The following is a 25,564-nucleotide window of genomic DNA, read 5'->3' on the forward strand; positions in this document are numbered from 1 at the left end:
AATAGACACCAGTGTTTAGCTGCTGAGTGTATAAATTTAGCCTGTGTGACAGTGGGAAGCTAAGAAGGAAGGAAACAATTTGGGAAGTACGCCCTCCCCACATCACAAACATTCTCAGACCCCTCAGAAGACCCCAAAACACCAAAACAAGGTCCTACAATATATGCGTTTTTTTAAAGCAAATCCACTCTCTAGCTTCAGGCTGCATGTGACCTGGTTTCTCTCTTTAATTTTATAGCTATGGTGGAAAGCTAACAGTGTAGTATGTCATGGTCACTATGTCAACCGCAAAGTGAGTACCATGTTACAGAAAGATCCCAAGGGTCACTTAGTACATTTCCCTTGTAACCTGAGAGGATATTAGATGAATCCTTAGGGTCTGGAGTGCCCGATGTCAGATCCCCACGTCTCAGGTGCTGAGTTGTCTGCCTAGATTTTAGAGTAAATTTTATGTATGGTGGCAAAGAGAGTCTTTCTGGGGGTGAAGAGAAGGTTTAGGGAGCCAAGTAGGAAGGAGGGGCGGTGTGCCACTTTTTATGAGCTATCATTTCAACTTTTAATGCTTGTCAAACAAATCCTTAGTAATTTTGAAATGGAAAGCATACACGTCCCACTGCCTAGCTGGGCTTCTTACTTTGCACTACTGCTCCTGAAAAGCATTTTTTTAATTTGTGAAAGTCGAGTTAAGGGCACATCTTTGTTTAGTGTGTCACTTTTACCATGCTTATTAATATACTAACAACCCAAAAGCAATTAAGGGTTTGAGATTCCCCTCCCCCCTTTGCCACAGGGCAGACAGGACGTCGCTCAGAGAAATATGAAAGGTGACTTCATTTACATTTTTCTCTTTGCAGTCCAGTTCACCCATAAGAGGCCAAATTCTCAGCCACCCTCACCCCCTCAAACATTTAGGGCATAGGGTTACACTTTTTGGTTGGTTCAGCAAAGATGGGAATTTTTGAATCTCTGAATAAGATGTAGTCTGGTAGCAATGATGTTTATCTTGTGACTGAGTCATGCATGGTATACTCTTTTTTTTTTTAGGTAGATAAGAGCGTCATTTCCAAAAAGTGATGGGGGCTGGGGAGGATGCTTAGAGGCCCTGGGTTTCTAGCCTTTTCCTGGCTCAATCCACTGTTCATGTATTGTTTAGAAATGGTTATGAAATAGGAATTGTCGGGGCTAGAGAGAGGAATGAAGTGAAGACTGTGGGAGTTAAGGAGGGAATGACCTCAAGCTCCAAAGTGATGAGAATTCCGTAGCAGGGGAGAGGGTCAAAGTCTCCGGGGCTCTGAGAGCAGAGCATTGGAGGCAGCAGTGGCTGCCCGTGGGGTCTGCATCATTGCATTCATGTTGCATTAGTAGCAAACCAGCTAAAAGAATTCACGATGCCCTCAAAACAGATGGTTCGTGGGTAACAGGATGTCCCCTTGTATTGTTTATTCAAGAACAGACCGTGCCTTTGAAAACACTAAAGTCATAATACAGGATCCTGGTAGGGTCTGGTCATCTTTGGGAAGAAGAATGGTTGCATTAAGCCAGTGTTTTTCAAACTGTGGTTGTGACTCTGAATGTCATGACCCCATTTAATTGATCGTTGACCAGCCTCTTTTAGGGGAGTGTAATAGAAAAATCTCAGAGCATTTCATATATATAATTTTGTGACATTTTTTGGTTTCAGTTGTGTGTATGTTAAAGGTAATATATGTGCTGGGTTAGAAAATGGGATAGAAAAAATGTAGTTCTTACGGTTGCTCAAGCTCCAAAAAGTAAAAAAATACTGCCTTAGGCAACTTTAAAAAGAAAAGGAGGGATTGATGGTGATATGTAATTCGTTGAGTGAGCAAATACTGCCGAACTGTTTTTTATAGATGCATGTGCATATGTGAGCGTGCATGCATGCATATGTAAGTGTGCATATGTTTGCATGTGTGCGAGTGTGCATGTGTGTGATCTGATTCTGCCCCAATGTCTAGGCAACAGTGTACTTCCTCCTTAGAATAAGAAGTCATAAGATTCGGGAGTTTATTTGAGGAGATGTTTTTTAATGTGATAATTATTTCAGAAAATCTGATGGGCAAACCTCTAGCCCCACATCAAGGTTCTGGAGATGCAAGAGATGCACCTCTTGCCATTGACTTAAAATTGTAAATAAGTCCTTAAAATTCTTTTCAGGTCACTGTGTCTTTGCCGAAGCGCAAGCTGGTCAGCTTTACAATAGTAGCATAATTTCATAGGCTACGGATGAAAAAATAGTGTCAGCTGAGTTAGTTATGGCCCTTGGCTCTTCAGGGGGCAAGCTTGCTGAATATATTTCCCTAATGGATCCCTAGAAAAGCACCGTGATTGCCTTAGCTTTCTAAACCGAATGAAAACTGTTCTTCCTATCAGCCTTCAAAATTTCCTATCTGGTAACAAGCTAAGTGTAGAAAACCAAGCAGCCACACCTCAGGGATGCTGGCTAAGTCCTTCAATAGGAAGATGAGACATAATGATGCTCAATAAGTCAGAGAGACATTATCCCCTATAAGTGGAACATTTATTAATATTTTTAAGGTGCAAAAAAAAGAGAGAGTGATGTAAAATGACAGGCATCTTCCTCTTCAGAGGTCTGCTTTGTAGCCCAGGAACTTGGTTGATTTGGGCAGTATGTTCTACAAGGCTGAGGGCCTGGGCTCCGTCTCTAACACAAAGCGAGGACCCTGATCTTCAGTGACACGTGATGTTCCAGTCAGTTTTTTGTAAGTCCACACTGTTGGCCGTGGAGGAGGCTTTAATGATCACCCCTTCCAAGGAAACAGATCTCCACCGCCTCCACCACCACATTGAAAACGATCCAAAAGCATATACGTTCCTGATGCTTTGTACAGAATGTCAGGCAATTCGTAACCGTGGGCCTGCAACTGCAGATGAATCCACACGAGAGGCATCTGATGGGCAGATGCCTCCAGGACTTTCTCGAGGGAGAGGGAGAGCAACAGGAACGCTCCGTGTTTGAGGAACGAGAACATGTTCAAAACGGAGCAGGCAGCTGCCGCTGACTCCCTTCTTACGAGATCGGACAGCCTTTTCTTCCTGACTTGAAAGTGGTCCCCCTGAACTGACACGGTTCTGCAGTTGAAATGTTAGGTTTACCTTGCCATGTCCTGTGACACTTCCATAGAGGTTTATCTTACGCTGGGGGTTGCTAATTCTTCCAAAACCTTGGTTTCTGGGACTTGTTGTTTATTCAGCAGGAACCTACAAAGTCTCTGTTTTTACTTGACTGAAAGAAATGAATCCTCAGCATCTTGCATCATAAATATAATGCCCTGGGAGAGAATACAGCAGCAAACCAGACAGACAAGGTTCCCAGGAGCCCCAGGACCCAGTAAAACGCCTGGCACACCGTTGGCACTTACGTATTCATTGAACAGATACACGAATAGCAACTGGGCTGAGGTTGTCAAGGTCACAGTAGTATTTCCTCTCAATGCCTGGGGTCTCTGCAACCACAGACTTCCATCTCATCTGTTAGCCACAGCTTTCATTTTTTTTGGCCAATGTTATACTTGAATTTGATTCATACACTAAAAATTATGGACCATTATAAATATCTTGGATTTCCTCTGTGGGTACCTTTTTCTGGCCAAATCTTCATAGTCAAGAGATGTCAAGCCACACTGCACTATTCCCAACTTGCCTGCAAAGATTTACTAAAATAAAATCAAATTGTCTCATCCAAGTTACAGAAACAAAAAAAAGTTATGAAACGTTTTGCTGTACAAATGCAGAATGATATAACTGTAGCGTTAACTTGTTTCAGTTCCTCAGTTGTAGTATCACACTGAACTTTCACAAATTGTCATTTTTCTTCCATTCAAAATAGTTCAGTTACTAAGGAATTACCTTTCAATTAATAATTACTGCAATTCATTATGAAACATGAGCTAGCGTTCTCATCAGTTTTTATGCACAATTATATCATTGCTTAAGAATCCCCATTTGCAAAGGAAAATTTATAACAGCACAGTGGAAAACAAAGAAAAATCTCATTTTCTAAGGTAAATGTAGTCTTAAGTAGTAGATAATTGAGGAGCTTATATATCATATCCTATTATTATCATTCTCAGTGGCTGAATGCTAATCAGTTTAACTGCCTTTGAGCTATATATTTTTAAATGTGCCTAAAAGGTATAGTCTCACAGTAAATTTAAATGGCTTATTAAAGGCCTTTACATGGCAACAGTATCATGTCAGAGATGAATGGTGTTTCTAATTTGCTAGCCACTTGGGTCAAGTTTACTTTAAGCAGGAAGCGTATTTATATAAGTAACCGTCACACAAATGGCGTCTTGGGAAAAGCTGTTTGTGAGGGTTTAACATTTTTGAAGTATGCTTTTGTATATCTTCTAAATGGGCATTTTACAGGCATTGGGCCAAAGTGCCTTAAACCCCGACTCCTTAACTCAGGCGTAACTGCTGACGCTGGCTGAGAGCGGGAAGATCCGTGGGACATGCGTTTTTAAGGGTGTGGCCAGGGAGGGTCGGGGTTTGAGCCCCCTTCATTTGAATAACGCTTTTAGGGACTTTGCTACTTAAAGTACGGGGGCTGGGGAGAGGCAGCAGCGTCTACAGCACCTGGGAGCTTGTAAGAAATGGGAAAACTCTACCGCAGACCCACTGAACCAGAACCTGCAGTCAAACAAGATGCCCATATGATTTGTAAGCACTGCCCCAGGACCCCAAAGCCTCCGCTTTCTGGTGGCCAAGTACAGGTCATGGCGTCCCTTTCTCTTTCCTTCTCGCTTCTAGAATCATCCTCTTTGGAGGATAATGTCCCCTCAGCCCACGTTTCCCTTTCTCATCACTCCCACACCCACTCCCCAGACCCAAGTGAATTTCCCAATACCCAGCGTCCTGGCTTTTATCAAGAACCTAGTTCTTTTCTCCTCCTATCATCATCCAGGGGCTTCCTGCTGCCCAATAACCTTGGGGAAGTCAAGGCGTTGTAACGACTCCCAAGGCTGTGCCTTCATTCTGCTCTCCTGTGCCTGAGCCTCTCAGCCTTCCTTCATTGCGCACTGAGATCCCATCATTCTAAGCTGCCCACTAGAATCCAGTCAGTCTCCCCTTGCCATTTGAATCCCTTCTGTTCCTGAGAGGGGATGTATTCATCCCTGTTTCCACTCAAGGAAAGCTGCCTTCCTCTAACGTAGCCATAGCTTCTCTGCTAATAATCGTGGGGGATTGAAAGAATGAAAGGGAGTCGTGCCAGATATTCAGGGGACTTGCGGGCAGGGTTTACTCTGTAGAGGGAATTGCATGCAGTTACAACCCACTTGGCAGTCCTCTGCTCGCACTTCATTTGGCTCCACCCGTGCATTAAGAGGCTCAGCCTGCAGCAGATGCCCAGAGGCAACTGGACTTCCAAACCAGACCCAGACTGGCCAGCCAGTTGGCCCCTAAAAGCCATTTGGTCCCTCGGTTCCAAACTGTGCCAGGGTGAAGGGCTTTACAAAAAAAAAGTGAACTGGGCGTTTAGAAGCACGTTACAAGTTTAGGCTCTGTGGGCCAGGGGTTAGCGCAGCCAATGGTCAAGGGTACAATTTGGGGTCAACCGGGTGAGGACCCCTTCGGGCTCCTCTGGAGTGATCAGTACCCAGAACAGATTTCTTTAATCAGAGGAGACTGGCAGGGGGAGAAACAAGATTGCTTTCTGGCCGTAGTGAGTCCGAGGACCGCGTTTGCAGCTTCCGTTCTTCTTGAGACCAACGAACCAATTCTTTTCTGCATGCTTCTTGGATGCGTAGGTGTTGTAATGGTTTTCCTCCAGCCTTTCCAGGAACAAACATTCCTCATTGGGTGTCTGCTAAAAAAAATAAAACCAGGAAAGAGTAGAATAATTAGTGAGTGGTTTTAGATCGGGTTCCTCTGTTTACTGGCTGTGTGACCTTGGGCAAATTAGTGAGGCTCTCTGTGCTTCGGTTTCTTCTTCAGTGACATTGGGAAAATAACGGAACCTATCTCTGAGGATAGAAATGACGACTTGGAACAGGACCCAGTACATAATGAGCCTTCAAGGTACATCTGCTATTATGTAAGCTCCCCTCACATCTGCTCTGCTCAGGACCCTGGAGTCTCCCACTTGGGAAATCCTGAATGACTTTAAGTACCTTAAGGGCAGAGCTGGGTCTTTTGTCTATGCGGAGGCCTGGTACCTAGGTTTGACCATGAGAAGCGTCCAAAATGGGTAGAACCAGACTGTGATGCAGTGGGGCATTCTTAAGTTTGGTCTTGAAGAATAAATGAAAACCTACCAATTATACTTTACACCCTGGTGATTTTCACCAACAGTATCAGGGTTTTACGTTAGTGTTGTTGTATGAACATAAATGCTTGCATAAAATGTGTCCTAAGCATAAAACATGTCCTGGAACTTAAAGGATTTTCTTTTCAGTGAGAATAGCTTTTTTTTTTGGCTACTTATCAAAAGAATGGTACTTGTAAAAAAAAAAAAAAAAATCACAACTTTACTTTAAAAAAAGAAAGAAAAAAGAAAAAATCACCCCAAAGCGCACCCACCCAGATATAGGCACCTGTTAACAGTTGATGAACATCCTTCTGTACCTCTTTATGTATGAGCACACAGAGAGACATAGATAGGGCCATATCGATAGAAACTTAGGGTATTATCAAAATGGCATACTATGTAAACATAGTATAAACCTATGAAAACATATTTAATCTCACTAGCAAGAAGATGCAAATTCAAAAATGATTTAACATATGTTGGCTATAATATCTGCAAAGAGCAAAAAGATTTACAAGTCTTAGTATTGGGGAGAGTGTGGGAAATAGTCACTGTCAGACACTGTTGGTGAGATAAGTTGGTGGAAACTTTGTGAGGGGATTTTGGCAATATATATCAAAATTTAAAATATGCATTACCCTTGACTCAGGGATTTCACTTCTAGGAACTGACCCTTATGAGATAGTGGTATTTTCAAGGATGTTCTTTGAAGTATTGGCTATAATGGTGACATATTGGAAACAACGTAAATACCCATGGAAAGGTGATTGGTTAAGTGGATAGCGGTACATCCATACAGTGGGATCCAATGCAACTGTAAATTTATTAAGTTGGATAGATAGTTAAAACATATTAAATAGTGCAATTACATTGGAAATATCTACCAACAGTTACTTTTTTACTAAAATTCATCTGTTAGAGTGGGAGGAATCCCAGTTCTTTTCCCTTTCTGTTTGTCAAGATTTTAGAATACATTTATTATATTTGGATATAAAACAGGAGTATTAAAATACATATGCTGTGTATGGACTTTGCTCCAATTCCAAGTCATGTGATCTCTATATTACGTCTTCACCCATAGTGGTTGGTGAGTCCCTTTCTGGTGGTTTCCAGTCCTATTGTTTATTCTCTATTTGTGGCATGTTTGTCTGTTAGACTGTCAGTCCTACTGAGGGAAGAGATGGAATCTTGTCAGCCTTGTGTCTCCCCCCAAGACAAAGAATTTTGCAAATAATAGGTGCACACCAGCTAGGTGATGAATGTAATCTGATTCTTGAGTTCATGTAAAGTATTCAAAAAAGTTACGTTTGATTAGTAAGGAACTACGTAACAGGAAGTATTCTGCCCCTTTTTCATCTGTAGTGTAGTGCAGTGACAACTGGGTGAGACACTTCAGATCATTTTGGAACAAGATGGGACATAGATGTAACATTTAATTAGGTGACTCTGTTGCCTCTAGAGGAACTCATCCAGACATTATTGTTCGATGCACGTTGTCAAGGGTGGGAGGAGGTAGGCAGTTTTGGACCTGGGTGGGTTGCCCACTCTCCTGCAGGGAGGACTCACCCCATGACACCGCTCAGTGGGCGTCAGGCCTGTGTTCTGTGACGAAGCTCGGGGCGGCCACGTCCCCCACCTGATGTGTCTATTACACTAGAGCAGTTGACACACAGAATGGCTGAGTCACAGCCTGAGTCAGTAGGCCAAATTGGAGATGCACTATCTGTGCCTCATCCAGGATTTGTCAGTGTTTACTGTGCACTTCGTGCAATGTCACGGGCCTGGGGATTAACAGTTGATTCATGCCTATTGTTTTAATTAATTTCTTTTTTATATTTAGCATGCTTTTTCCCAATTACTTAGGTGACAGATACCAACTGTAAAAAATTTGGAAAATACAGAAAGGCATTCATGTATTATAAAATCAGCCATTTACCACTTCCAAAGATAAATATATTAATGTTTTAGAGCCTTTCAAACTTATTTTTTTTAATAAATATGTCCTTTCCACACACACGAATTTGTATCAGGATGGATGAATACCTCAAACTGGTTAAGAGCATGAGGCAGAGCCCTGAGATATTTTAGAACTTATCTTTATCAATGGGGGATATAAAAATTCTTAGGCATAATATATTAAGATCACCCTACGAATATTTCAGGTGAATCAGTGACGTCCAGGACTATGGTGGGAGAAGGGGGTGTCTGGAGCCTAGACGTGTCTGGATTTAGGGGAGTCTTTATCAAATTTTTTTACAAGTAAGAGAAGGTTATAATAAACATCAGAATTGATTTAAAGGAGGAAAAGCAATAAAATTGTAACATATAATGCAAGAAATAATGAGGGTAAGGGATTTGTAAACCGACTGCCTTCTAGCTGCCATTGCTACACCAGTGGACGGGTTCTGTGCGTTGTCTCTCTGACTCTTCTTAAGTATGTTAGTATGCGGTAATTACTATCCATTACTGTCCTCGTTTCACACAAGGTTCAGAGTAGGTGAGTAACGTGCCAAAGTGGCAGAAGCATGAGATTCATTTATGAGTCTGAGACTGAATGATTGATTGGCCTGTTGATTTTACTGCTGATTGGAAGGCCCGCCTGAAAAAAAAAGTCTACTCTCTATGTACCAGTCACTGCTTAGCTCCAAACCCTTTCAAGTTGTCCAAATCAATCCATATTTCAGCAAACAGCCTACAGGAACTACCTGTTCCTCTGATGGTCTCATCTCCTGAGCCCTAGTGGGCAGCATGAAAAAAAATAAACTTGTGTTCACATCCCAAACCCTGGCTGAGATTACAGCTTCAAGAGAGGGTTTCCTGTGCCCATTGCCACTTGGCAATTTGATGTAAGTTAAAGGGAGCCCCAAACTAAAATCCCACCTACTGGCTGCCTTTTGGTAGACATCTTCATAAAAGGGAAGAAGGGGGTTTGGTGAAGCCTTAATGTTCAGTTGTTAGGCTACAGAGAAAGGACCATTGAAATCCAGAAATAATTTCAAAACCTGCAGTCATTGGCTTCAGCTCTCTTTCCATTCAAATCGTTTATCAGAGATACCAATAGGGACAAAATCAGATTGCCCCTATTCTCTTCTTTTCTCACAAAGATCAATATGTACCGAGTCAAACATATATAAAGCATTAACTAGGGGAGAAATGGGGCAGGATTTTAGCTACTGAATAAACTCTTGGACTTTGCTTCTCCAGGGCAAGGATGTGGCTTATTCATCTTTGCACCCACTTAGTACCCAGCTGTACTTGGACAACAGGAGGCGTTTGCTCAATGTTTGTTGAATTAAGTTATCAAACTTTTTATCCTTTTAGGTGACCCTTCCAGAATAAAAGGGCTATTTTCAAAGTTTTATGCATGAAATATCAACTGCTAGAGTCTGGGCTCTGCAATTTTTGTAAAAAGCCTTAAGAGACACACCTATATAGCCTATGGTAGATGCTCAAGAAACATTTTTGGAATGAATAATGAAGTGGGATTGGGTATTCTGGAGCGAGTGACTGGATGAGTTACTAAAACTTCAATCAATGTTTTTTCTCTTTGTCTATGTGATAATACGTTGGAGTATTTTGAGAGAATCCCGCAAGAAACGCTTTTATGTTTGTGCCTAAAATAAGGCAGGGTGGAGGGTGGGAATCCTGCTGGAAAAAATAACAAACAGAGACTAATTGATGCTTTATAGTTTGCATCACTCCATGTAACAAGATTTCTGGAAACCTCAAACCTTGGCCGAGTCTGGAAGCATGTCAGCCTCATACTTACTGAGCCGTACAAAAGTCCGTCGGTGTCCATGGCCAAGTACTGGCCAGTCTCCGTACTCTTTATATACACCTCCCCCACGCTTTCCGCACTGAGCTGCAGCTGAACTGAAATAAAAATAACACGAGCAAAAGTAAATAAACACTAAGCTTTTGCCGATAGGGCCTGGCGGCCAAGACAGTTAGCCACGGAAAATTGTGCTCATTCATCTCACAGAACCCTCAAGGATGAGCCTCAAATTAATCAAAACATAGAAATACAGTTCCTTTTTCTTTGCCCTCCAAAGAAAGCTGTCTGTTGGGAATCATGTTCTCGAGGGAAGGAGAGATGATGGCGGGCTCACCCACCCATCTGCCTTGTTCGTTACAACGTGACCCCACGTGCACTTTACAGGACATGGTCACAGGAGGAAACGGCATTCACTTCCCGGGCTCCATCATCCCAGTGATCTTGGGGGGATCATAGAGTCGGCAGCCGGCCAGCCTGAGAGTGTTCAGCTTCAGTTATCAACCTGCTTTGGCAGGGGTACCTTTTTATGGCCCGGGCCTTCCTGGTATGGGAGCTTCTCGTGGACAGATCGTTATTTTTCAAAATCTGATAGTGTTATTTTCCTAGGTAGAAGAGGTTCCCAGGAAGTTAGATTGCTTGGCACATAAGAAACTCAGGGAACTCACCCACAATGAAGTTCAGTCAACCCCCAACCTCTGTGGCAACCCCACTGGGATACAGGCAGAGGGGAAACCCTGGCGTTTGAAAGGGAGAATGAAGCAGCCACCTGGGATGGGAATGGTGCTTCTTACCTGGGGATGATTTTGTTCTAGAGGGGATAGTTAGCCATGTCTGGACACTTTTTTGGTTTTCCCAGCTGGGGTGGCATGGTACTACTGGCATCTAGTGAGTAGAAGCCAGGGATGGTGCTAAATAAACATCCTACAGCGCCCAGGCAAGCCCTTCACATCAAGGAATTATTCAGCTCAAAAAGTCAGTAGTGCCGAGGTTGAGAAACACTGAAGTTGAGGGCGAGGACTGAGATACCCTGAGTTGCCCTCTTTCCATTTATACTGACTGATACTCCCATGGTGCCTTGCTCACTGCTGGATACCTCACTGGAGTCCCACTTGATAATTATTCATTTGTTCATCCTCCCCGGAGTGACTCTGGAGAGAGATGCTTTGATGGTTCCCATTTGGGAATTGAAATTAATTCTGGATTCTTCTGGAAAATTTCTTTGGTCGTAGCCATTGTTATGATAAGGAGTGAAATCTAGACTGGGGACCAGTGAGCACCCAGTAGTTCTCTTGGAGTCAGCTGACCTCTCTAGGGGTTGACTTTGTCAAAGTTTGAGGCGCAAGGGGCGCTAGAAGGAATACAGGGCTTCGGTTGGCACCTCTAGACCCCTTATTGCTTTTCCTTGTTTTCACTTAATTTCTTAGAATCAGAAATATATTCCCATGTTTCAGACTTGGAAACATAGAAGAGGAGATGGTGAATGTCTTCTCCCACTCCTTCCGGCCTGCCACTCCCAACTGATGGGGGTACAGGACAGACAGGATCCTTGCCCTTCCTCTGGGGCACGTTCTCCTGGGGAGACAGAGACAAACAAGTAAACTCCTCTGAGACATATTTTGAGTAGATCCTTCTAGAGAGATGTTATCCCTCCTGCCTTTTTTTTTTTTTTTCCTATGCAAATGGTGAGATACCATACAGTTCTATACCTTGTGTTTTTCGCTTAACAACTGACTGGAAATCTTTCCACTTCAATAGTGAAGGAGTTACCTTCTTTTTGCCAGTTGAATTGTGTTCCATTATGTGGCTGTACCATAATCATTTCACCACTTCCTTATTAATATGTCTGTATTTTCTCATTTCCCTCTGTTTTCCTTATCTTCTGATTCATCCTAAGGGTGATACATAGCTACATCACCCTTACTGAAGATGCAGTTCTCTTGTCCTTGGAAGTTTTAGGCACAGAAACTCAGGGCCTCCTCTGACAAGTGGCGTTTGTTTAATCCACAGGAAGGAAAGCGGAAGCCACAGTCTCCTTTCCCACCGGTCTTCCTAACTCCGCTTAGCTCTGAGAGGTAGTCATGAGAGCACAGACCAGAGGCCTCCCCTCTCCAGCCTCGGGTCACTCCACTTGCTCCCTGAGTCATTGCTCCACCCCCTCCACTCCTTCCACACACTGAGCTCTCTCCTGCCTAAGGCTCTTGCACACGATCTGCCCTCTGTCTGGTATCTCCTCTCCTCTAATATTCACAAAGATGGTCCTTTTCCTTCTGGCCTCAGCCTAAAACTCCCTCCTCAGAGAGGCCTTCCCCACCCAAGTGCCCCTCCACACTCTGCACGACAAGTCCTTTCAGCCAGGACCCCTGCCACCCTAGTCCCTGCATCATTGTCTTTCTCGGTCCCTGTTTGTTTCCTTCATGGCATTTTGTACGATGTGCACTTATTTTTATCGTTTAGGGCTTTACTCATTAATTTCTACCTCCCCAGGGGAATGCACACTTGGGAGAAAGGGCAGGAATCTTATCTATCCTGTTCCTCCTTCAGTCTCCAGCGCCTCCCATAGTCCCCTGTGCTCCGGGTACAGACAGTATGCATTTGCTGAATGAATGATGTTAGGCTAATCGTTGCAGAGATGATTCTGTTGGCCCATCATCAGTAAGCTACGCGTTTTGAATTGTGTTTCCAATAATGCTTTGTGGAGTGAAGTAAGATGGGGCCAAGTCGAGAGTTGTAAGGGTCAAGGCTGAGCTCTGCCACTGACCAGCAGGGTGACCTTGGCTAGGCTGTTTAACCTTCAGGCTGCAGTCTCCGTGTTAGTAAAATGGGAGTGGTTTGGATTCAGTCTCTAGAGTTTTTTCAGCTCTAACAGTCTAGGAATCATGTAAATACATTTAATAACAATGCTGTATACAATAGAGTATTATTTGGCCATAAAAAGGAACAAAGTACTGATGCATGCTGCAACATGGCTGAACCTTGAAAACATGCTAAGTGAAGAAGCCACTCACAAAGGACTACATATTGTATGATTCCATTTAAAAGAAATGTCCAGAATAGGCAAACCCATAGAGACAAGAAGTAGGTTAGTGGTAGCCAGGGGCTGAGGAGGGGCTTGGAGAGAGAAGGGGAAACTATGGTTAAGAGGTATAGGGTTTCTTTTTGCGGTGATGAAAGTTGATTATAGAGATGGTTGCGCAAATCTCTGAATATAAAGAAACCACTGAACTGCATACTTTAAATGGGTGAATTGTAAGGTATGTGACTTTATCTCAATAATTTTTTTTTTTAATGCTCTGTATTTTCATTGAACTTTATGGTTTTCCGAGAACTTTCAAATGTATTTTGTATCAATTTCTCATCATAATCCTGTATATTTAAGAGAGACCAAAGGAAGGGAATAATCGTTTACTGATTACCTACAATGTGCCAGGCATCATGCTAGTTTCTATCTTGGTATAAAGAGTAAACAAAAGAGTTTGGACTCCAGAAGCAAACTGCATGAATTCAGATTTTGGCTTGGCTATGTATTAGCTGTGTGATGATTGGGCACGGTATTTACCTCTATTTCCTTATCTATAATGATAGTATCTGCTTCATGGAATTGTGGGGTTTAATGGTCTGATGCCTGGAAGTGTCCAGTACGATTATTGTCATTTTTACTGTGTTTAGGTGACTTCATCACTCTTCACAGCATCCCTGGAGGAAGGTGGCACTGGCTCTGTCCTACAGGTAAGGAAACTGAAGTTTGGTAAGAGCATGTTTTACCAAACATTACATTTATAATCAGAGGCAAAACCATGACCAGAACCCAGACTCACCTATTTCAGGTATCCTACTTTTTCCTCTCTTTCGTACAATACCTTGAGCTCCAGTTATCAGGGAGATTGGTCCAAATCAAGCCATATTCACTTCCCTCCTTGGTCCCCCTTGTGTTCAAGATCAGACATGTACCTGATGGCAGATGACCATCCAGGATCCCATTTCATAGCCGTAGAATTGAGTGATGTTAGTTGCCTGGGACTTTCTTTCCACCTACCATCCATATAAGTAGGTATTTAGTCAGATGCGTTATAGGTGCAACAGCAGTCCCAAAGGGCAAGTCCTTTTGGGTAATCCAGGAAAATCTTCTTAAACGGACGTTATTTTGTAGAGCAGTTTTGGGTTCACAGCAAAAATAAGGGGCAGGTGTAGAAATTTACCATATGCCCTCTCCCCCGCATGGGCATAGCCTCCCCATTATCATCATCCCCCACCAGAGTGATACGGTTGTTATAACTGATGAACCTACACTGACACACCATTATCACCAAGGAAGAGGTTTTTTTTAAAGCTTTTCATTCTCTAGTCCATTTCTGTCCTATGCCTTAAATAGTGCCCGTTTGTCTCTCTGTGGGGCTAAGTAGAGTTGACTTTGCTGTCTGAGGAGTCCCGTCTTGGCTGTGTAAACGCCCCACGGAGGTAAACATGAAGCAGAGCTGCCTGGCACACGACTCAGTCCTCGGCCCTGAGCCCCAACACCAGGGCTGTGGCACTGGTGAGAGTTCGTCTCAAGAGTTTCCTCTGTAAATGTTATTTCTCCAGGATGTCCAAGTTTCATAGCTCATTTTCACTGGATTTCTTTCTGGCTGAGTTTCTTAAGCATATATCCTTCTGCAAGCAGAGCTGGCAGGAAGGAGTAACACCCAGCGCGTTGCTCGTGTAACTGACTAGGTGTCCAACTCCCTAGTGTGACTTCATTCCAGTTTTCCAAACCTACATCCTCCCGCGGCTGCTGCTGGGGGGTGGGAAGCAGAGCGAGTGAGAGAGGGGGGCTCAGAAAGAGAGGGAGGGCCTGGCCAGCAGCCTGGGCGGAAGCAGCAGCTCCTGCCTCCTGGAGCAAGCAGGGGGCTCAGGGAAAGCCACGCAGTCACCACGTTTTCATGCACTGGCCGTCGTGTGCTGGGCGCTGTGCTCAGTGCCGGCAAGGTCCCTGCCTTCAGGGGCTGACACCCAATTAGGGGTACAGACGACCCAGAGTGATCAAGCAGCACAGTAGCAAAAACCCCACTTGTTTTTGAGCTAAAAGCAAACTAAAGTGCAACTACAACAAAAACTCTCTTTTTTTCTCTCTCTCTGTTTTCCCTTTCAAAGAAAAGCAGAAAGTAATGTGCAGTGAAAGAAAGCAAATTGCAAAAGAATATTTATGGTAAATCCTCGACGAAATTTTTGTAAAACACATAGAACAATGCGCATAGCTCATGAATAGATAGGGAGTAAAAGATGAAAAGGTGCACTCGATTCAGACCAAATGCATAGCAGTGGCTGCTCTGGGGAGGATGAGAAGGATTGAGGCTGGGGAGGGGAGTGGAAGGAACTTTCCCTTCATCCTAACTCTTCATTTCTTTAAAAACACAATTCTGAGGTAAGAACAGCCAGGTGATAACAGTGGTTCACTTTGGATGGTGGGGCTGCTGCTGTTTTCGTACTTTTGGGGGGTGGAGGGGGTGGGGGGTAGTTGATGTGTAAAGCCTGGTTCTTGGTTGGTGGGCAGACACTCAGTTTCTTGCTGCTGCAGACCCCTGCGGTGCTCTATGACCCAGTGCAGGCTTGGCCTCAGGTACCATCTAGACCTGAACATAGGTATCTGCAAAAGGTGCGTCTTCTTAAGGGCAGACAGGGAACCAGGAAAGCTGGTGAAGGGCCACTAAAGCCACACCTGCTCTGTTCATTTTCTTCTTCCAGCACCTTCCACCAGGTTAGCACCCAGCGCACAGAGGGGGAGCACCTCTTCCCTCCCATATGGGGAATTTAGGACTTGCTCTCTGTGAGTGGGAGGGTCAGTGGCTCTGTAGCATCCCAAGGATGAAGGAGCGAGTACTTCTTGAAAAACGAGACAAATCATTTAGCTCTCAGGGAACTCAGTGTCCCCTAGCTCTGAAATGCAGACAGCGACTTTTGACTGAGCAGAAGAAATGGAAAGCAATTTTTAAAAAGGTGTTCTAGTGATAGATACAAGTTTCTTAGAGAAATTCAAATTTATAAAGCACTGCAGGAAGGCTGGAGGCGTTTGCCTGGTGGATTTGTAACCATAGTGTCCCCAGTGGAATCCAGTCCTGCTCCGTTTCTAGGAATGCATTAGGCTGTGCTGGTTTGGGAATAGCTGATTTAGCAAAAGTAAATGTCAAATAACTGAAATGTACCAAATCGCCTCTGCAGACCCTGCTCCTGCTTCATCCTTTGGACCCTCATCCTTTGGACGCCTTCATGCGTCTTTACTCAGGGGAACCTATGTAAGGAGGAATCCAGGGCTTTGAGTGGATATGCTGGTCCCCGACTAGATGTTCTTCCTTTTTTTCCTGAGGAATTATAAGCCGGTATCTCTGGCTTTCTCTTCTGCTCCTCAAACCCTTCCGTTTGCTATTAATAGTAGTTTATTCACAGTAAGACACATGATCCCTTACTTTCCAAGGACAGAAAGAAGGAACAGGAGTAAGGAGGCTGCCAGTGGCAAGAGACATGAACCTTGGGCACCATCCTAGTATCTTCCTGTCCTGCCCTAGGAATTTTTACAGATAAGATTACAGCGGGTGCGTTCAGCGGGATGAACGCCTGCGGACGGAGGTTCTACTTCTGCAGCACATTCCTCCGTGGCCTTTAGAAGAGGCCTGCTTTCCACCTCTGCTCTCCAAAGAGAAGCCAAGAGAGATTACGTGCCTGGTTTATTCTGGGTTGGAGACTTCCCGTCCTTTGCCGTGTTTACCCAAAATGAGGTCAGCCTCATTCAGAACTCCGTGAGGTTGTTTTATGTCAGTGGCATTTATAATTAAAACGTAGCCACAAGCCGGGCGCCGTAAAACATTAGAGAAAGACGGAGTAGAAATAAAATGGAGTTTGTGGGAAAAAAAAAAGTTCCAGTGGTTTGGAATAGGCACACACGCACATATATGTATACACACACACGCACACGAAAAAGACTTTTCTTAGAATGTGTGAAGGTGTCTGCTTCTCCTTTAGGGTCTGAAAAAGGTGCCTGGGAAATTTTGATATATAGTCCATGGACTGTGTGATAGTTAAAAAAAAGTTTACCTGGAAAAACCCCTTCTGTATAAGCAGATAAGGGACGGGCGGGGAGGAGAGGGAGGGCGGCCTTTGGCATGGCACCCGCGAGGGAGAGCGTTCCTGCCTGAAGAGTAGCCCCTCTTGCCTGGCAGCCTGGCAGCCTGGCCCGGCTCTGCCCACCGTGGTCCTCTGAAAAGCTGTTTTAACTTTTGGCCCAAGCTGATGGGGAGCACAGTGCCTTCACCATTAGGTGCCGAGTGGTAGCAGAATGGGAGTCCGGACTGCCCCCAGAACTAGGGGCAGGAGGGATTCACTGAAGGGAAGGAGCCTACCCTTTCTAAAGGGCTGCAGAGTAGGGTTCTTGGGACCAGTGAACTCCTCTACTGCCTTTAGGATGTGGTTTGATTTATAAATATTTGATTGGCACACACTCTGCTCAGGAACATTTCCATTTGTGTGGTGAGCGGTGCCGGTAATCCTGCTCCCCGTGCAGCCCTCCTACGTGCCTGGCGAGGCGAGGGGGTGCGCGCCGCAGGAGGGGCTGCAGGTTTGGGGTGCTCGTGAGCATTTTCCTATCCTTCAGTTACTGTTCCGGTTATGAATCCCGTCCAGGAATAAGTCACGGCCCCCTTAGGCAGAGAGGGAACTCCAGCAGGAAGAGCAGAATCAGGCATGGAGCTCCTCCTTGCTTTGCCCAAGACAGCTTGCCGTGCGGAGAGGTCAGACAGGGCAGGGCTTGTGGGGCTGGCGCCTGGGCATGAGGTACCTACACGCCAGGCCTTGAGAGCTCCAAGCCTGGACAGTCCCGGAGACGCTGAGATGGCGGGAGCTAGTGTAGCATTTGCCTAACTCAACAGACTCCCAAGATCATATGGTTAGATAAGGAAGGCCGAGCAAGCCTCAGGATGATGATGATGATGATAAATTCCATGTTCCAAGCACTTATCATGTGCCTGGCAGGGTGTTACACACTTTCACAAACTACCACACTTAAAATTGCTACTTTTCTATGAGGGTGGGTACTGTTGCCATCCTTGTTTTTAGAATGAGGAAGCTGAGGCACCTGGAGGAAAAGTAACTTCCCCGAGGTGACAGGAAACCAGTAAGCAGCAGTGATGGGCCCCGCACCTACACCCATCTGACCCACACAGTGGACTGTGTGAATTCAGCAGGTTTATTTGATCAGTGTGCGGATGCACGGCTGTGGTGTTGGTGTCGGGGGTGGTAGTGGGCCATGGAGAGAGTCCTGGAAGATGCAGCTGTGGGTCGGTGCCAGGTTTCCCAGTTACTGGCTGGTGCCAGGCCCTGTGTTCACAGGGTTAGTTCACAGGGCAATTAGTTATGAATGATAATTAATAACCTCACAGGATCGTGGCTAAGAGGAAATGAAAGAGTCTAGTGCAGTGCTTGGCGTATATCAGGTGCTCGATAGATGTTTATGGAATATATTGTTGAATTTGAATTTACCTGCCACCAACACAGTTCATTAACTCATCAAATTAATATTTCTTGAGCATGATCCCAGCTGCCAGGCAATGTGCTAGACACACAAATTGCAGTGTTGAGCTGTAAGAGACAAAGTGCCCGTCCTCAGGGAGCCCAGTGAGGGAGAGAACCATTAATCGCACAAGTAAATGTGAAGTGATAACCCCAAGGAGGGCTGCCTGGTCCACGAGGCACTCCTCAAACGCCCTGTGTCTGAGATGGAACAGGTCCTGTTTCCCTGCCCCTGTTCCTCCTCCAGGAGTCTCCCTCTCCTGGTGACATGACCATTTACTAGCCTCCCCAGGTCAAGCCCTAGGAGTCAGCATGAAGCTTCTCACACCCTGCCCCCAGTGCCCCTTCTCGCAGTCTGCAGCTCTCCTCTGTCATCCTGCCTGGCCTTCCTGGTATGGCAAAGTAACAAACATCCACAGTCTGCATTGCTAATTTCCTACAGCAGTGATTTGAGCCATCGTAAAGGGGTGAACCAAAAACATCTTCTCGGGCTTCCCTGGTGGCGCAGTGGTTGAGAGTCTGCCTGCCAATGCAGGGGACACCGGTTCGAGCCCTGGTCTGGGAAGATCCCACATGCCGTGGAGCAACTGGGCCCGTGAGCCACAACTACTGAGCCTGCGCGTCTGGAGCCTGTGCTCCGCAATAAGAGAGGCCGCGATAGTGAGAGGCCCGCGCACCGTGATGAGGGGTGGCCCCCACTTGCCGCAACTAGAGAAAGCCCTCGCACAGAAACGAAGACCCAACACAGCCATATACTAAATTAAGAAGAAAAAAAAAAAAAAGTTCAAAAACATCTTGTCTGCAGGCCAGAAATTCCCACCAGTGGAGACCTTTGACTCAGGTCTACATTACAGCAGCCCTTACACAGTCATCCATCGTAGTTTATACCACTCCAAGCAAGGCCTTGTGTTAGGTTCTAGGAAACTGATTCTCTTGGAGGTAGGAAGAGGACAAATTTTTGAAAACTTCCCTATCTTGCCCAGGGCAGATCAACTGGCTGGGCACAAAGAAAAGCTGTGGGTAAGACCTTCAAGGTGGTGGAGGAGTAAGATGTGGAGATCGTCTTCCTCCCCACAAATATATCAAAAATGCATCTACATATGGAACAACTCCTACAGAACACCTACTGAACGCTGGCAGAAGACCTCAGACTCGTAAAAGAAGAAGTAAAACTGGGACTTCCCTGGTGGTACAGTGGTTAAGAATCCGCCTGTAAATGCAGGGGACACGGGTTCGATCCCTGGTCCGGGAAGATCCCACATGCCGTGGAGCAACTAAGCCTGTGTGCCACAGCTACTGAGCCTGCGCTCTAGATCCCGTGTGCCACAACTACTGAAGCCCGCGCGCCTAGAGCCCACGCTCCACAACAAGAGAAGCCACCACAATGAGAAGCCCGTGCACCGCAATGAAGAGCAGCCCCCGCTTGCTGCAACTAGAGAAAGCCCACAGGCAGCAATGAAGACCCAACGTAGCCAAAAAAAAAAAAAAAAAAGTAAAACTGTCACTGTTTGCAGATGACATAATACTATACATAGAGAATCCTAAACATGCTACCAGAAAACTACTAGAGCTAATCAATGAATTTGGTAGAGTAGCAGGATACAAAATTAATGCACAGAAATCTCTTACATTCCTACGCACTAACGATGAAAAATCTGAAAGAGAATTTAAGGAAACACTCCCACTTACCTTTGCAACAAAAAGAGTAAAATACCTAGGAATAAACCTACGTAAGGAGACAAAAGACCTGTATGCAGAAAACTATAAGACACTGATGAAAGAAATTAAAGGTGATACAGACAGATGGAGAGATATACCATGTTCTTGAATTGGAAGAATCAACATTGTGCAAATGATTATACTACCCAAAGCAATCCACAGATTCACTGCATTCCCTATCAAACAAACTACCAGTGGCATTTTTCACAGAACTAGAACAAAAAATTGCACAATTTGTATGGAAACACAAAAGATCCCGAGTAGCCAAAGCAATCTTGGGAAAGAAAAACAGAGCTGAAGGAATCAGGCTCCCAGACTTCAGACTATACAAAGCTACAGTAATCAAGACAGTATGGTACTGGCACAAAAACAGAAATATAGATCAATGGAACAGGATAGAAAGCCCAGAGATAAACCCACGCACATATGGTCACCTTATCTTTGATAAAGAAGGCAAGAGTATACACTGGAGAAAAGACAGCCTCTTCAGTAAGTGGTACTGGGAAAACTGGACAGTTACATCTAAAAGAAGGGAATTAAAGTACTCCCTAACACCATACACAAAAATAAACTCAAAATGGATTAAAGACCTAAATGTAAGGCCAGACACTATAAAACTCTTAGAGGAAAGCATAGGCAGAACACTCTATGACATAAATCACAGCAAGATCCTTTTTGACCCACCTCCTAGAGAAATGGAAATAACAAAAATAAATAAATGGGACATAATGAAACTTAAAAGCTTTTGCACAGCAAAGGAAACCATAAGCAAGACGAAAAGACAACCCTCAGAATGGGAGAAAATATTTGCAAATGAAGCAACTGACAAAGGATTAATCTCCAAAATACACAAGCAGCTCATGCAGCTCAATATCAAAAAAACAAACCACCCAATCCAAAAATGGGCAGAAGACCTAAATAGACATTTCTCCAAAGAAGATATACAGATTGCCAACAAACACCTGAAAGGATGCTCAACATCAATAATCATTAGAGAAATGCAAATCAAAACTACAATGAGGTATCACCTCACACCAGTCAGAATGGCCATCATCAAAAAATCTACAAACAATAAATGCTGGAGAGGGTTTGGAGAAAAGAGAACCCTCTTGCACTGTTGGTGGGAATGTAAAATGATACAGCCACTATGGAGAACAGTATGGAGGTTCCTTAAAAAACTAAAAATAGAACTACCGTACGACCCAGCAATCCCACTACTGGGCGTATACCCTAAGGAAACCATAGTTCAAAGAGAGTCATGTACTGCAGTGTTCATTGCAGCTGTATTTACAATAGCCAGGACATGGAAGCAACCTCAGTGTCCATCGACAGATGAATGGATAAAGAAGATGTGGCACATATATACAATGGAATATCACTCAGCCATAAAAAGAAATGAAACTGAGTTATTTGTAGTGAGGTGGATGGACCTAGAGTCTGTCATACAGAGTGAAGGAAGTCAGAAAGAGAAAAACAAATACTGTATGCTAACACGTATATATGGAATCTAAAAAAAAAAAAAGGTTCTGAAGAACCTAAGGGCAGGACAGGAATAAAGATGCAGACATAGAGAAAGGACTTGAGGACACAGGGAGGGGGAAGGGTAAGCTGGGATGAAGTGAGAGCGTGGCATGGACATATATACGCTACCAAATGTAAAATAGATAGCTAGTGGGAAGCAGCCGCATAGCACAGGGAGATCAGCTCGGTGCTTTGTGACCACCTAGAGGGTTGAGAGGGAGACCCAAGAGGGAGCAGATACGGGGATGTATGTATACGTACAGCTGATTCACTTTGTTATACAGCAGAAACTAACACACCATTGTAAAGCAGTTATACACAAATAAAGATGTTAAAAAAATAAAGTAAAATAAAAAAAAAAAGGAAAAGCTGTGAAAGTAGGTTTTTTGGTTTTTTGTGTTTTTGCCTTGCAGAGCTGGAAGGCGTACAGTTCTACCTTGCATAATTTATGTAGATTTACCTAAATATTTGATTGGCTTTTAGAAATATTCTTCCTGAAGGAAGTCTTGGAGTGTGGCTCTCTACTTGTCACCGTGGTCTCCAGTGATGCTCAAACTAATGATCAAAGAATAGAAACCATTCCCTCGCCAGGCTGTGCCAACCACTCAGGGATCATCCACTCCATGCCTGCCCAGGTTGATTCTGTTTCTGAAGAAGCTTGAAATTCAGAAGGATTGTGGCAGTACCATCACTGGGCAGTAGAGGGCAACAGAACCACATTTACAGGGCGCATCCATGGTAGGGAGGGAGTCCTCTGGGCTGCAGAATCTCATAAGAGTTTTCAGCTTTGTCAGGCACACACAGGTGAGGAAACTGAGCCTCAGTATTTTCCCCCAAGATGAGATAGCTGGGAACACTGGAGACTTTTACATTGCTAGACAAGAGAGAATGATTGGAAGGGTCTTGGGGATGGGGGATGGGAAGCTGCTTTGGCAGAGTACTTTATGCAAAATGGAGAGAATGGTAATTGTCTAGTGCTGCTCCAGTTAGAAAGTGGAAGCATAGGAATATGAAGTCAAGGTTTCTGTCTCTAAATCTAGGGCCCCTGACTCTGCAGGGGCTATGTGGATTATCCAGTTCTCCTGGCATTGACAGGTACGGGGATGTATTTCTGCTCACTCACCCGACTTTGATTTCTGTCCTCCTTGGCCCTTGTTCTTAGTTCTAGACTAAGTAAATAGGCCAACGCAACGACTCTGAATGTTGCCAGAGAGGCCTTGAATCAAAACCTGAATCTAGACCCTTGGCTTTCATGGAGGGCAGTGTTATTGAAGAGAAGAGACTAGGCAAGGTCCTTAAGTGTTGTACTGTATCTCCATGTGCCGCGTTGAATACATGGAAGTCTTGGTGGTGGTGGTGGTGGTGACAGTGGTGGCAAGAATAGCCACACGTGCTGAGTTGTTGCTCTGGGTCAGGGGACTGTGTCAAGAACTTTCACTGTGTTATCTCATGGAACCCTCCCAAGGAGCCTGTGAGGCAAGTAATATCATTCTTATTTTACACGTGAGAAAAGTGAGGCCAAAACGGTTAAGTAACTAGCCCAAGTTCACTTGGAAAGTAATTAATCCAGCATCACTTGTGTGCAGACCGCCTCACACAAACTCCTACGCTACCGTATGCTGCCCTCCAGGGCTCCTGACATCTGAGGTCGGGCAGCTGAATTCGCAGCACTATGCAGAAGTTGTCCCGAAGTTCCATACCCAGAGTGCAGTCTGTAATGTTAGCAGTGAAGTCATCTACCATTTGTACAGAAATTCCAGTACTTGGAATTGTAATTGTAGCTTCTTGTTACCCCAGAATTTAAGGTTTCCCAGAAGAGCCAGCTTAACGCCGTGGAACGCATCACCAAGGTTGTTTCTTCTCCTGGGACTCTAAGGACCAGAGAGCATTCCCGTTGGTTCAGAAAGCTAAGACTTATTAGAAATGTTTAAAACCTTTGAGAAATTACAGCTTGTTCCCTTTGTGTTGTATGAGGCAGATCACATGAATTGTGTAGCTTGTCTGACACAACACAACAGACTGCAGTCTGAGTCCATTTATTTGCAGTAAACATTGCTTCTGTGTTTGACCTACTCAGCAGTCTTTTTTTTTGCTTCACTCTGGTACCTGTTTTGCATCGGGTATAAGGTATTCAGCAGGCCCATCTGAAGACAAGCCATCAAAACCAAGCTGAAAAAATCTAACCCTGCAGCGTCCAGCCCCAACCTCAGTCTTCCTGCTCCTCATCTCAAGGGTCTGCTTGGTGGGCGGGAAGGACAGGACAGTGCCGCCTGGTTTGGTCAGCGCTGACTTCCGTCCCCACCACCTGTGCATCTGAGGATGGAGAGTGAGCGCCACTGGGGTGGCCGTTTGTGCTTAGTGCCTGCAACCTTTGGTGCATATCCCGTGAACAAGAAAGACTACCTGATATATAAACCGTCACATCAAAGCCAGTGTTCTGCATTCCATTTTAAAGCCATCCTGCAGCAACCTTAATTTCCACCCATGCTATTCTGTGTCTCCTGATTTCATCCACACATTCCTTCTCTTGGTGCGTGACACGTTTGACCCTTCAGACCCTCTTAGCAGGGACCAGATCTGACTTTTGGCTCCTCTCCAACATCTAATGCCTTGGTGGTGCTCAGGGATTGCCTGAACACATCACAGTAGGACCCAGACACCTAACATCAAACATACACACCACCGCCGGAAGTACTAAAGCAGAACGAAGAGATTTTTGTTATTAGATACTCAAGGAGATTCTTTTCTCCAAGGTCGTACCTCCATTTATCAACACCATCTGGGAGCTGGCCTGGCAGGAAAGCCGGGAAGAGATAGTCAGCCTTTGGCTGGAATCGCTCTTGCCCTTTGGTTTCTATAAGGTCTGGAGAATGACTTCACTCCTCCCGGTTACCACAGACACATCTGCACGATACGCAGAGTGAGAGCAGCACAATTTATGATGTGTAAGACTACGATTATGAACTAGGATTTCACAAATCAAGCCCAGTGGAAAGATAACCTGGAGAGTCAATTAACTTGAAATTGAGCCCGTGTCTTTGTGGGGGGGTTTACCAACCCTGCCCCATGTGGCCCTTCCTGTCATGGAGCGAGCGGGGCCCTGGGGACCAGACCTCTCGCTAGTTACAGAAATCTGGAACAATTGAACATTGGGAACCAATCTGATCTCACAGCAGTTGTGTTAGGTCAACAGAGAGTCCTCTTAAACTCTTGAAATAGGACCCCTTTAGGCAGGCTGTAGCCTTCACAACTCCCCCTTTTCCACACCTAGACCCTTTACAGCTTGTTCCCCCTGCCTCTGAGTGTGTCATGCCTGAACAGAACCTTGGGGAAGAGGGTACAGCCCGTCTTTAGCTGTCCTCGCTTCTTCCGTCCTTGACTAAGGAAGACACCAGAAAGGTCAGATGGGCGCTTACTGTGCTGGTCACTCCGGTCCCTTGTCCCATCCACTGTGCCATCTGGAAGGATCCTCAGGAAGTGGCCCCCGTTGCTACAGTAGAGGAGTTTGGGCTTCTTGTAATTCCCTGGAGGCAGATTAAACTTCTCGGTCAGGGCTGTGAAGGTTGTGATTTCCCCTTCAGCCATGGCTGAGCAGCTCCTGGTTATGGCGCTTTCAAGGCTGTAAGAAATTAAGCAACCCTGTAGAATGTTCTTCCAGCAAAGGTGCAGCGTGCACTTTCAAGAAGGGAAGGAGAGCCTCAGGGCACAGGCTCCTGGGCGGGTGG

General features: G+C 44.9%; 2 protein-coding genes across 6 annotated transcripts in view; one reads left to right on the forward strand and one right to left on the reverse strand.

Annotated features, from left to right (window-relative positions):
- Positions 1-25,564, forward strand: part of LOC309624566 (uncharacterized protein) — a 404,937-nt gene that overhangs the window by 235,155 nt on the left and 144,218 nt on the right. Inside the window, exons 2-3 of one of the 2 annotated variants that reach the window (XM_082382812.1) lie at positions 239-292; positions 13,734-13,793. In XM_082382812.1, the coding sequence (XP_082238938.1) occupies positions 239-292; positions 13,734-13,793 (114 nt within the window). The remainder of the gene's footprint in view (positions 1-238; positions 293-13,733; positions 13,794-25,564) is intronic. The other variant, XM_082382813.1, reaches the window with a different exon arrangement.
- FGF1 (fibroblast growth factor 1) overlaps positions 2,518-25,564 on the reverse strand; it is a 103,234-nt gene continuing 80,187 nt past the window's right edge. For 3 of the 4 annotated variants that reach the window (XM_082382801.1, XM_082382802.1, XM_082382800.1), the window contains 3 exons: positions 25,256-25,458; positions 10,062-10,165; positions 2,518-5,851 (listed from right to left, as the gene is read on the reverse strand). In XM_082382801.1, the coding sequence (XP_082238927.1) occupies positions 5,657-5,851; positions 10,062-10,165; positions 25,256-25,424 (468 nt within the window). In that variant the 5' untranslated portion in view covers positions 25,425-25,458 and the 3' untranslated portion in view covers positions 2,518-5,656. The remainder of the gene's footprint in view (positions 5,852-10,061; positions 10,166-25,255; positions 25,459-25,564) is intronic. The other variant, XM_082382803.1, reaches the window with a different exon arrangement.

The sequence above is a fragment of the Balaenoptera borealis genome (assembly GCF_965194805.1).
Source record: "Balaenoptera borealis genome assembly, chromosome: 2".
Lineage (NCBI taxonomy): Eukaryota > Metazoa > Chordata > Mammalia > Artiodactyla > Balaenopteridae > Balaenoptera > Balaenoptera borealis.